The sequence below is a fragment of the Cricetulus griseus genome, chromosome 10, assembly GCF_003668045.3.
Source record: "Cricetulus griseus strain 17A/GY chromosome 10, alternate assembly CriGri-PICRH-1.0, whole genome shotgun sequence".
Classification (NCBI taxonomy): Eukaryota; Metazoa; Chordata; class Mammalia; order Rodentia; family Cricetidae; genus Cricetulus; species Cricetulus griseus.
The window spans coordinates 12,433,947-12,446,604 of record NC_048603.1 but is presented as its reverse complement, the minus strand read 5'-3'; the positions used below and the strand labels follow the sequence as shown (position 1 = coordinate 12,446,604).

General features: G+C 45.4%; 1 protein-coding gene across 25 annotated transcripts in view; it reads left to right on the top strand.

Annotated features, from left to right (window-relative positions):
• The window catches only part of LOC100752044 (regulating synaptic membrane exocytosis protein 2), a 390,889-nt gene extending 381,060 nt beyond the window's left edge, over window positions 1-9,829 (top strand). For 17 of the 25 annotated variants that reach the window (XM_035449580.1, XM_035449584.1, XM_035449588.1 and 14 more), the window contains 5 exons: window positions 2,751-2,892; window positions 6,387-6,499; window positions 6,828-6,929; window positions 8,414-8,553; window positions 8,981-9,199. In XM_035449580.1, coding sequence (XP_035305471.1) covers window positions 2,751-2,892; window positions 6,387-6,499; window positions 6,828-6,929; window positions 8,414-8,553; window positions 8,981-9,199 — 716 coding nt within the window. Of the gene's footprint in view, window positions 1-2,750; window positions 2,893-6,386; window positions 6,500-6,827; window positions 6,930-8,413; window positions 8,554-8,980 lie in introns of all 25 variants that reach the window. The other 8 variants (XM_035449594.1, XM_027431481.2, XM_027431480.2 and 5 more) reach the window with 1 other exon arrangement.
• Window positions 9,830-12,658: the final 2,829 nt, after the last annotated feature.

Below are 12,658 nucleotides of genomic sequence, written 5' to 3'. Positions count from 1 at the left end.
AACTCAGCCCTCACTCAGGCTTCATCATATCAGCCTAGCGTTTCCATGATTTCCAAGATAAAAAAAAAATCATACTATTTTGTGATGTAGCTATTTGGAGATCACTCTGAAATAAAATAATAAATCTTAGCAACTGGGGGAGATGAGTGGCAGGGTAAGGGGATGGCAGCACAATGTGAGGACTGGAATATGGATTCCCAAGCAACCATGGAAATGACTGTCAGGCAGGCGTGGGGGCTGCCTGTGATCCCAGCAGCCTGGAGATCAGCCCGTCATCACGCTGAGTTCAGCTGAGTGACCCTGTCTCTGTGAGTAAGATGGAATGCCGCTGAGGAAGCCCTGAGACCAGCCTCAGGCCACCACATGTATGTGCATGTCTACCTACACACACGTGCCCTTAACTATGCAAGTTTGCACATACATGCTTGCACCACACACAGAGACAGGCACAAAGGTCATCAATAATATTAGACTGGTGAATAGTCCAGTCCACTGTGCCCCCTCGTATTTCTTTAAACACTCTTCCTATGCATGTGTATATTTGTTTTTTTTTCTATACCATTTGAAATTAAAATGTTGATGGTAGAAGATTTTGCATCTGAATATTTGACATATATCTAATAGTCAGGAAATTCTTTATAATGCTTATTATAATCCACCTAAAACTTGAGCAGCTTTCTCATCTAATCTGTATTCAAATTCCCCCTACCTGCCTTGAAATTGTCTATGTATGATTTTGTTAAAAAGACTTCCTATTTCATTTTGGTTTTACAAGCAAGGCAAAAATATATACACCCAAGGTCACTGGCTGACCTGGCTATCTTTTAATCTCGATTACCTTACCTAGGCTTTTTTTCCATGGTGTTAACATTTCAGGAGACTAGGCCAATTCTCTTGAACAATATGCCATATCTGGGCTTTGTCTGGAGCTTTGCTTGTGCATGCTATTTGTTTTGTGACTTTACCTTCTGCATCTTCCAAAAACCAGAGTACTTGATTAGAAACAGTGAGTACACTTTTGTCCAGAGCAACTCCATAGGTGATTCTGTCTGCCTTATATCAGGAGGGGTTATATATGATTGTCACCGGTTCCAGTGCTGTTTAGTTCAGTGACTTGCTTAAGGTGGTGGTGGCGGCCCCGTCTCCCATGGTAAATTATCTTTTTACTCCCCTAACAGAGCTAGTCTGTGGACTGATCACTTGGCTCATAAATCTTTTTTCATGGTCTAGCTTCTAATGGTAGCCTCTGGTGTCGAGCCATGCTTAAGTCCCTTACTCCTAGGAGGTTACAAATTAGTATTTTTAACTTTGTCGATACTCAAGTGTTCCAAGCAAAGCAAACATAAAAAGCTTGGTGAAAGGAATTTCATCACCACATCAGTATCACCAGCGTTCCTGTATGACAAAGACTTATCCACATCACCAGGGAAGCCTTTAGTCTTCTTACATTTATCAGTACATGTTTGCTACTCATCTGAATAGCATCTTCTGATGAGGTGGAAATCAGTCCTGTGTGCATTTTGTGTCTACTCCAAGGTGTTTTTTAATTGTGTCGAAACTGGACATGAGAATTGAGCGGAATTGGAAGCAGTGTTTCAACGTGGAGCAAATATAAGAAGTTTGATGCAAAGAGTCTGATCGCATCAGCATCGCCAACAGCATTTAAGAGAGCTCCCTGTTGCCAGCCCCTGGAAGAGCACATCCCATGGGCTGTTTATCTCCAACCGCTAATGGCTTACGAAGCCAGCGTGAATAAAATCCTGCAAGGAGCAAATGGATGAGCTTTGGTGGTCTCCCAGCTCCATATTCCAGCGTGCCGGGCTCTTCACAGTTCTGAGTTTATCTCGTACCCTCACTTCCCACCACTCTCTCACACGCTTTAGTCATGGCCCTTACTCTCTACACATGGTAACTCCAGGTTTGCTCGTTTGCCCATGTAGTTTCTCTTGCCCAAGACATGCTGTTCTTTTCCTGGAGTCCCAGTTGGCCAGTTTTCCAAGCCCAGCTCAAACCCCACTCCCTCTCTGGAGCTATGGTCTCTCCGGGCAGCATGTCTTAGCTCAGTCTTGCTTGTATTTGTCTTCCTTCCTCAGCTCTGATCCGCTAGTGACCTTCTGGGAGAAAACCCACTAGATACAGCCACCTTAGAGTGACCATCCAAGTCCTACACATGACACTTCAGGAATTCTATATTATACAATCTTTCTGGAAGTTATCAACAGATTCAAAACTGCCATCAAATAGGGCTATTCCTTAGGTATAGCTTTCTTTGCCTTTTCATAGCTGTCACCATAAACATTATGTATAAAAGTTAAAGCTAAAAGTGGAGTATCCCTCACCATCTGTCTCTTTGTAAGTAATATGAAGGCCTATTTCTTTCATAAAACAAAAAGAATTGGGGGGAGGAAAGCATAAATTAATTCTGCATTTCAAAATTACAATGAAAAGCAAAGTGAAGAGGCATAAATTGATATGGTAATTTAAGTGTTATGATGCAAACAAAGCTCGGTATCCTCAGTATGAACCTTTTCGTTTCTTATGTTAACTATTGGAACACTGTTTTAAGTGGCAATAAACAGTGGTACTCAGGGAGACACTGTTTGGGGGTGTTTAAAGTGCCTTTTCTCCTTAAGAACAAAACTCTCTCTCAGCAGTTCCTCGAATCTGCAGTCTTCAGGCGCTGGCCGGCCTGTCCTGTAACCAGGCAGTGATGACAGAACCGTGATGCCTTTGGATTTCTGTCTCTGCAGAAGCCGGAGGTAAAAAACTACGGAGCACTGTCCAGAGGAGCACCGAGACCGGCCTCGCAGTGGAGATGAGGAACTGGATGACGCGGCAGGCCAGCCGGGAATCCACCGATGGCAGCATGAACAGCTACAGCTCCGAAGGAAAGTGAGTGAGGCCGGGTCCAGGCCCTGCTTGAACAAGAGCTAACTCACACGGCTCACAGCCACCATTTCCATCTTCCCTGGCTGAGTCCTGAGAACTTGTTTCACCCTCCACTCGTCAGTTGACGTATCTTGCTTTCTATTTCAAGTGAATTAGCTTGGGGGAGATACAGTGCTTTACCTCAAGGACAAGATGCTAGGGTGTGACTCTCAACATGACCTACAAATAAAATAGGGTGTCCTAGCTTAAAATAACAAACAAGATCACAGAAATAGTGAGCATGCATGTCACACCGTGTAGGCAAGATTAGTTTTTAAAGTCTTGGGGCTGGAGAGATGGCTCAGAGGTTAAGAGTACTGGCTGATGCTTTTCCAAAGGATGGGCTTGATCCAGTACCCACACACTGGCTCATAACGGCAGCTGCAGTTCTACGTCACACATCCTTCTGTGGCCCCCTCATGCACGTGGTTCACAGACATACATGGCAAAACAACCCAGACATATAAGATAATTTTAAAATAACTTCAATGTGAAAAATCTTGGATTTGTTGAGAAGATGCTGTTGAAGAATTTATGCACTGAAAGTTATATGATTTACCTTAATTATGTGAAGCCATAATCAAAGACAATGGCAGCAAGGAGTTGGTGAGCCTTTTTCTCTGTGTAGCTTTCCTTTGAATCCACTCCCATACTTGGAAAGGTTTGTAAGCATGGGGTGGCCCTGTCCCCAACACACAGCAGTACTGAGTAACTTCTGCTTTGTAGATGGGACACAGAGGGCATCAGGAGAGGAAGATGAGGCTCAGGGCCTCAGTCTGCCATCCCCATGGAGGTGTTCCATGTCTAGACACGTGTAGCCAATTCACAGGTTCAAAACCATAGGAAATGTTGGCTTACAGTTAACTGCATACCCTCGTATGCAATCATTTAAATAAAGGAGACGAACATAATCCAGCAATTTTAAAATAGGGCTGTATAAACAGGTTGAAGTTCTGAGATGTGACGTCAAGGGAAAGAAATAGATTTGCTGACCATCAAGGAATTTGGAAGGAAATGGAGAGCTGAGGGAAAGGCCAGCGTGGCAGTGACCCATCACAGGCACGTGACACACTCTGTACAATGAACTAAAGAAATTTCTTCTTCCTGGGAGAAAAGTGAAAGATGAATGTGTTGAGCGCTGGCCTGTGTGAACCACTGAAGAGCTATAAAAATGTTTGCAGCATGGTCCCCGCAACACTCACAAGCTTATAGTCTTGTTATAAAGCTGCCGGGGATATAAAAATGTTGCAAGCGTGGTTTCCGCCTCAGTTGTTTACCATCTAATTGTAGAAATAACATGGATACTCATAAAGTCATTCAACAAATATCACCTTCTAGTGTCCCAGACGGTGTGCTGTGAGCTGGGTGTGAGCCATACAAGAGAATCTAATCAGAAGTTAAGACAGTGGGTTTGGGAATCACAGAAGCCAAGATAGCAAGAGATTTTTGTCTTGGTATTGGCACCTTAGATTTTTGGGTAAATTACTTCATGTTTCTGGCATGAAGATGGGTCATCGAGAGTGACAGGCTTCCAGGCTGTAAGAGCCAACAAAAGACAATGACCTTCACCCATCCAAAAGACAAGATAGACCTTATCAAAACCTTTCAAGTTATAAGGAAAATAGTAAAATACGTAATAAATTGGGTAAGCTAAGTGTTGATGATGAAATAAGGCAAGGAAACTAAACAAGAGAGGGTATTAGATATTCCCTAAGACTTGATTCTTATACACACATGGACCATCTCTGAAGAAATGAGCCTACTTACTTCCTTAGCCTTTCTGTTTTAATTTTTATGACATTATATCTAGGGAGGGGATGGTTAGGAGATTTCTGTTTGTCAGTTTAGGATAAGTTAACTTCCAGATGCCCATAGGTAATCCTGTCAGCCAACGATGCTACTGGAATGGCCGTGTATGGCCCAGAGAAGAAGGCTAAGCCAGAGAGGCTCTTGGGTAGGCAACACTGACACAGACACCATGAAGTTGGGTGAGACTTCCAAGGGAACTCAGACACGAGGAAAAGAAGGTGGACTTCGGGTGTTTAGTAGCAGAACTGGCAGAGGAGAAAAGAGAAAGCCAGGGAGCCCAGAGTCTCCAGGAAATGACTGGAAAAGATTTCTCAGGGAAGAAAGAAGGATGGATTGTGTTGCTCATCTGTTCACTTCAATGCTGTAGTCGCTGGCCAGCACTGACTGCCGTGGTCACTGACTGACACTGACTGCTGTAGTCATTGGCCAACAATGACTGCCATGGTCACTGGCTGACACTGACTGCCGTGGTCACTGACACTGACTGCTGTGGTCACTGACTGACACTGACTGCTGTGGTCACTGACACTGACTGCTGTGGTCACTGGCTGACACTGACTGCCATGGTCACTGACTGACACTGACTGCCGTGGTCACTGACTGACACTGACTGCTGTGGTCACTGACTGACACTGACTGCTGTGGTCACTGACTGACACTGACTGCTGTGGTCACTGGCCAACACTGACTGCTGTGGTCACTGACACTGACTGCTGTGATTACTGACACTGACTGCTGTGGTCACTGACACTGACTGCTGTGGTCACTGACTGACACTGACTGCCATGGTCACTGACTGACACTGACTGCTGTGGTCACTGACTGACACTGACTGCTGTGGTCACTGGCTGACACTGACTGCCGTGGTCACTGACTGACACTGACTGCTGTAGTCGCTGGCCGACACTGACTTCTGTGATTACTGACACTGACTGCTGTGGTCACTGGCTGACACTGACTGCCGTGGTCACTGACACTGACTGCCGTGGTCACTGGCTGACACTGACTGCCATGGTCACTGACTGACACTGACTGCTGTAGTCATTGGCCGACAATGACTGCTGTAGTCCTTGTCTGACTTCTGGTTAGAGAAATTTGGGGATATTGAAACAAAAGAGCTGATGAGAGTTTCCGAATCAAATTGGAGAGGGAATGTGAAGGGCTTTCCCAAGGGTTCAGGGGAGCAGGTGGGGTGGGTGTTGGGGAAGAGAGAGCCCTCAGGAAAGGGCAGTTTTTCCCTTTGTAGGATGCAATGGCAGCACTTGCATGGTCCAGTTTCCTCCAAGTGTGAAAAGACAACTGACAGACTCGCTCTTGGTATAGCTAAGAGGATCAAACATGGCACACTTTGTGCCATCTCAGTGTATTCTGAGCATGCAAGACAGAAATCACCTCCCCGCCGCCCAGAGCAAGCAAGAGAAGACATAGACAGAAGCCCACATGGTGTGGCAGGTGCTCCTGGGGACAGGCACGGGAGTCTAGAGAAGCAAGATGGACCAGGAGTGGTGGGAAGTGGCGTGGGGTGCTGAAGCGCAGTGAATATTAGTGGCCCCTTAGTCTCAGCACACTGATGAGGCCAGCAGAGAACTCAGGCTTGCCTGGTAGGAGGGACGTGGAGGATTTAACCCTGCATGTCATTTTGTCTTCAGTCTGATTTTCCCCGGTGTCCGCCTGGCCTCTGACAGCCAGTTCAGCGATTTCCTTGATGGCCTGGGCCCTGCTCAGCTAGTGGGACGCCAGACCCTGGCTACTCCTGCAATGGGTAAGCATTTCTGTCACGTGGTTTTGTTGTTGTCCTTTAGATTGCTGAAGCATCACAATCCCTCCGTGTCATGAAGTTTTGAACAAGATCACCCGCAAAAATAGAGTCCCAGACTTTAACAGTAATGTTCTTAGTTTTTGTTTGTTTGTTTGTTTGTTTTCTTTTGTAATTTCTGTTCATCTTTAAAGCAACACACTTCTGAGAACACGTAAATCTTAAAGAATGAATACATCCGGGGACTTAAGAAAACCTCTGGGAATGCCTGAAGCCAAGGTCTTTGGCGCTGGCCTTCCTCCTACTTCTGTTTTCCTTCCCTGTGCCCCACCAGGTGATATTCAGGTGGGAATGATGGACAAAAAGGGACAGCTGGAGGTGGAAATCATTCGGGCTCGCGGCCTTGTTGTAAAACCAGGTTCCAAGACACTGCCAGGTAAGACAGAAGAGATTTCACCGTCACTTCTCATAGTCCGTTTTGTTTCCATGTCAAAGTTACCTTTTTCCCCTGAAACCTTCTTAATGGAGGAGTGAGTGGCTCCATTATTGCACTGCCTGGGGACTGAAGCAGTCTGCACGTGCGTGTTCTGAGGGATCTGGTAGGGATCACACAAGTCTTTGCACACGTACACACACGGTTAGTCACATTGTCACAGTGTGCGCACTAGAATGCCACTTCCCCGCAGTTTACCAGGAACTCCAAATTTGTCCCTAGGCATCCTTCAAGCTCTGGAATTAGATCCAGGCAGTCCCCTAAGCCTATGAAGGCTGGCTACTCTAAGACAAACGTTTAGTCCTGCAGTATGTGAGAGGCCCCATGGTTGGCATTTCCGGGGCCTCACGGCCACCCGCGTGGCCTTCTGCATTCAGGCAAAATGCCCACTCAGTCGTCCCAGGTGTTAGCATCTCCCCCGGGTTGGCTGCACACGTGCCATCAACATGCAGGCGCAATGCCTGGTCCTCCCAGGGCCTTATGTGAGCACCCAGCGTGGCCATGTAATCCCTAAGTATGTGTGGTGTGGCTACTTAAGCCCCCATAGGCACGTGCGCTAAGTGACCTCTAAAAGCAGACTTCCGCTCTCTCGCCACGTTTCTTCTGGACAGGCCTGTGCACACCCCCTCTCGCTACTCTTCACTAATAAAACTCTTCAGGGGGGCTTTGCTGTACACCGTGTGGTGTGCTCTCGAGCATCATTGTAAGTCAGGGTACTCGGAGGCATGGAGATGTCACAGTCTGCGTGTGCTGTGGGCAGAGAGCAGCGATGCAGGGTATAAAACTGAACCCTGAAAGGACACCCCCCCCATACCCTCCCTGGCACCGGACCGGCACCGGCATTGACTTAGAAATCTGCATTTCTCTCTCGGCTCCTCCTCCTCGAAGGAGTTCTTAAAGCTTGCCCCACCAATCGAGTAGCTTTGCAGTTAACTGAATGGCCTGAGCTGCAGGGGCACGCCCTTTACAAACGTGTCTATCAGGTCAGGATTTAGTCACACAGTTGCTACTCAGCTGCCTCTGGGAGTTACCACCCGCCTCACACCATTCCCAGCTAATAAATGCCTCTGGGTGGTCAAGTGAGCTGTGGGGTGAGTGAAACAGCCCCATGCCAAACACATTTGATGAGATCAGAATGTTGGTACTTTGAAGACTAAGGCATTGCTCTTGAATCTTGTTTGGGGTTGGAAAGAGTTTTGCCTTATTTAATCCAACATTTAAATCTATACAACAAAGAGATGGGGGCGGAGAGGAAGACCCTCAAAGGCCATATCCACACACTTGAAACTGAATGGCTGGACAAATGTGGGTTTTGACTCGAAGGCAGACCCGTGGCTAGAGTGCTGCCAACTCTTTGTTGAAGATGGAGCCCGTGAGCTGGGCCTTTCGTAGCAATGGCTGTCACTCACTCTGTTTTCTGTCCCCAGCACCCTATGTCAAGGTGTATCTATTAGACAACGGAGTCTGCATAGCCAAAAAGAAAACCAAGGTGGCAAGGAAGACACTGGAACCCCTGTATCAGCAGCTCTTATCCTTCGAGGAGAGCCCCCAGGGAAAGGTGTTACAGGTGTGTGCCCACTGCTGCCCCTGCCACAGAGCCTGACCCGGGATCTAGCATCTCTCCTGCCCAACTCTTTTCTGTGCCTCACGATTGAGAACCTCTGTCGACTGGGCTGGCCAGGGCTGTAAAGCTGTTTTTTGTTGTTCCCCCTGACAGGGGACTGACTTCCCCACAGCCATGCAAGCCTGGGTCACACACCAGCTTGTTTCCCGGTGTGGCTTCAGACCTTGACACTGTGTGTGGTGCAGTTTTCCTGATGGAACCCTGACTTCTGGGGGTTAAAGGCAGCATTGTCATCCATCAGACTCTGCTACTTAACTTGACCCTTAACACAGTACATTCCCCGAACACATTTTACTAGTGTGCTTATGGCTTTGCTTGTCTGTTGTGATGTGCGTGTTCACTCTAACGCTGCTTTTTATTTTGCCGACAGATCATTGTCTGGGGAGATTATGGCCGCATGGATCACAAATCCTTTATGGGAGTGGCCCAGATACTCTTAGACGAACTGGAACTATCCAATATGGTGATTGGGTGGTTCAAACTCTTCCCTCCCTCCTCCCTAGTGGACCCAACCTTGGCACCTCTGACAAGAAGAGCTTCCCAGTCATCTCTGGAAAGTTCTACGGGACCTTCTTACTCTCGTTCATAGCAACTGTAAAACTGTTGTCACAACAACCAGCGATACAAAAACAGAAGACAACGCACAGGTCCCCTGGTAACACTGCATGCTTGATGTTTGTCTTCGGAGCCCACGTCTAGGGTTACAAAGCGATCCTGTTCTCAGAGGAAGTCGCACACACTGTGCCCTAGCGCAGGCCTTCAGGTGAAAGAGCAGGGCCGTGCAGAACTGTTCAGTGACACTCGAGTTCTGGTCCAATCTGAAGCCATGGATTAATCTCAAAGAATCAGTCAGCCCTTTTCAATAGCACCTTTATATTTTTATTGTTTATTTTTTCCTCTTCATTTATCCGACCCCAAAGCCTGTTATGCCACAGAAATGGAGCTCTACAGCCGTGAAGTCACACCACAGGCCAAGGAGCGAAGTCCTAGGAAGCATCAGGTGAAAAGCAAAAGACCAAAGAAGTGACGGGAGCCCAGTTGGGCCATGGCTGCCTCCCTCCCTCCCGGAGGGGGCTCAGCAGGGAGCGTGGTAGACTCTGGGGAGCTCCAGGAGGCATGCCATTCACTAATGCCAAGATGTGTCGGACTCTGGAAATCAAAATTCTGTGACTGCACTGTACTGAATGAAATTAAAGAAACTTTTTTTTGCATGGACACAGATTAGCTGAATATTTAAATTATTTTCTCGGGGCTGCAACTTGCAAAAAAAGATAATAATAAAATAAAATAAAAATCAGCCATTTTCAACAATTTTTATTATTTTTAAAAACTAAATTTCACTAGTGCATGGTTTTAAAATGGGAGAGAATGCAACAGGGTGATACCAAGACACACCATGTCTATTCTTTAACACAGTCTGTGTTTTGGCAGACATTACAAATGAAAACACTTTCTAGCAGGGACTTCAAATCCTCTTTATGTGACAATAAGCATAATGTATTCAATTTATTTCCATGTTAAATATACAGATATTACAAAGTTCATTCAATATGTGCAAGTTTTTCACCTCTTCCCTCCCCTTCTCCGTCTTCCCACTTGGGAACTTTTCTTTCCTTTTTTTCCCCAAGTGAAACTTCTACTGAAACATTACAACTCTTTGACCTGACCCTCCTACCCCCCCCCCATATTTGATTCAGAGCCCAGATGCGTCTGGATTTATAGATTTCTCAGTTCTGTTCCAGAGCTTTCTTTATTTCAAGCATGTTGAAAGGATTTGGCACCATGACTTGGGACACAAAGCAACTCAGCACATATTTGACCAAGAAGATGCTTGAACATTCAAAGTTCATTGTACAGTGCATGGTAATTTTTTTTTCACCTTAAAGATTGAGTTTACAGGAAAAAAAATCCTAAAATCATGCGGCATTGTAATTTCTAATATTTGTTTTTAGCACCAGCATTATTCATACAGGGGGTTACGTATCATTTGTAGGTCTTAGGTTTTGTTTTTTGGTTTTTTTTTTTTTAATTTGTTAAAGCAATTTCTTTAGCTGATTTCCATTTACTATGTGAATAGAAACCACTGCTAAATACGTGGGGCCCTGAAACACAGGGCTGTTTATTAATTCATTTTTCTGTAGTAAAATTCAATTTTTCACAAATTATATTTCTAAAGAAATATAGCAGACATAAATTTGCAACAATTTTAAAGCTCCAATTTTTAGGTGACGTGAAGAAAGTCAATCTGCCTCTTACTAGTTATCTGAGGCCATCACCAAAAGTCGACACACAGATCCCTCAAGTCAAAACCACACCTTTGGTTTACAGGCAGTTTTTTACCATTGAAAAAAAGGTCCAGTTTCTCTCCAGGCCCCTATTGAGAGGAAATGTCACTGGTCAATGTAATAAACCACCCATCCTTTCTGTTTCTTACTATGCTTTAATTACACATTACACAGAGATCAGTTTTAACTCCTTGCAATAATTTTTGAAATTCGTCTACATCCCATTGGTTTAAATGGAGGCCATGCACACACACACACACACACACACACACACACACACACAATACTTTCTTTGTTTCTCCTTTGGAATCCAATGCTGACCATTGGAAACTGTCTTGCTTGATATGGTGCAAAAGTTACAAATGAGCTATCACTCAAAATGCCTTCTCTTTCTGTGGTGCAACATGACCTACACCAAGGCCGTGTCTTGATTTTCTGAGACGACCTAGGACAGACCCAGGAGAAAGTAAGAAAAGAAGGATACAATGTTAACGAGATACTTTAGACACCTGTGTACCAGCAGCGATTTGGTTTAATAGACCCGCAGCGTCTTTGTTCTCCCTTAGAACAGACATTTACCATGTTTCTGACACTAACATGCAGTGGCATAACCTTTTCTGCACACTCCTATACAAATTATTTCTAATTTTAATAAGAAGGACATGACTGTGGAATATTTGTACATACTTGTCATTACGCAGTATTTATTTTAAAAGTTGTGTACTTTTTTTTTTTTTTTAATTCTCACACGTCTGCACCTCAACTTGTGGTTACATCATGTAAATAGCACTATGCCAGTGACCGTTGCTGCCCTGTACATAGAATGTTTTCAAGTAAAGGGAATTCCAGTTAGGGAAAAACGGGAGGGGAGGGCAGATTAGGCCTGTAACAAACACCGACTGATGTAAATCAAATTCATTCTGGTGATGGTATTTAACACTTTAAATAAAACATTTTCTTTACATACGCTGTTCATGGTACTTTCTGGGACGTCTCCACTTGCATCCCCAAGCCTAGCTCTGTTATCCTGTGAACCCGTTATCATCTCCAGGCAACGGCACCGCTTCTCCTCCTTCCTGGTGACGTGAATGGTTTCAGGTTTGACCACATTGCTGTATCTATAAATCTAGGAAGGTTTCTGCTCTTATCATTAAAATTTGCTGGGATGCTTTGCAGTTAAATGACTCAGCAGCTTGTAGATTTTATGAGCAGAATGGATGCGATTTCAGAGTTGGTCCTGAGGGTTGCTGACAGCAGGCTTACTGTGTCTTGTTCTGTTGTTGTGAAGAGACACCATGACCAAGGCAACTTATAAAAGGAAGCATTTAGTGGGGAGCTGGCTTACGGTTTCCGGGGTTTAGTCCATCATCACCATGGTGTGGATCATGGCAGCATGCAGACAGGCACTGGAGCAGTAGCTGAGACCCACATTCTGAGCTGTAGACAGAAAGGGGGAGAGCAAGACATGCTTGACCCGTGTGGGCTTTTGAACCCCCAAAGCCCACCCCCAGTGACACACCTCCTCCAACAAGGCCACGCCTCCTAAACAGTTCCACTAACCAAGGACCAAGCATTCAAATACATGAGCCTATGAGCGCCGCTCTCATTCAAACCACCACACTGAATATATTGGTCCCTGGCAGAAGATGTCGAACCGAGTTATCATCCTACTGATTCAATTCCATTGCAGAGTCTGTCCAGCTTTGGGATGGGGCTTATTTCCACTTGTGAAGACACATAGGAGCTTGATCTAATTATCTAAT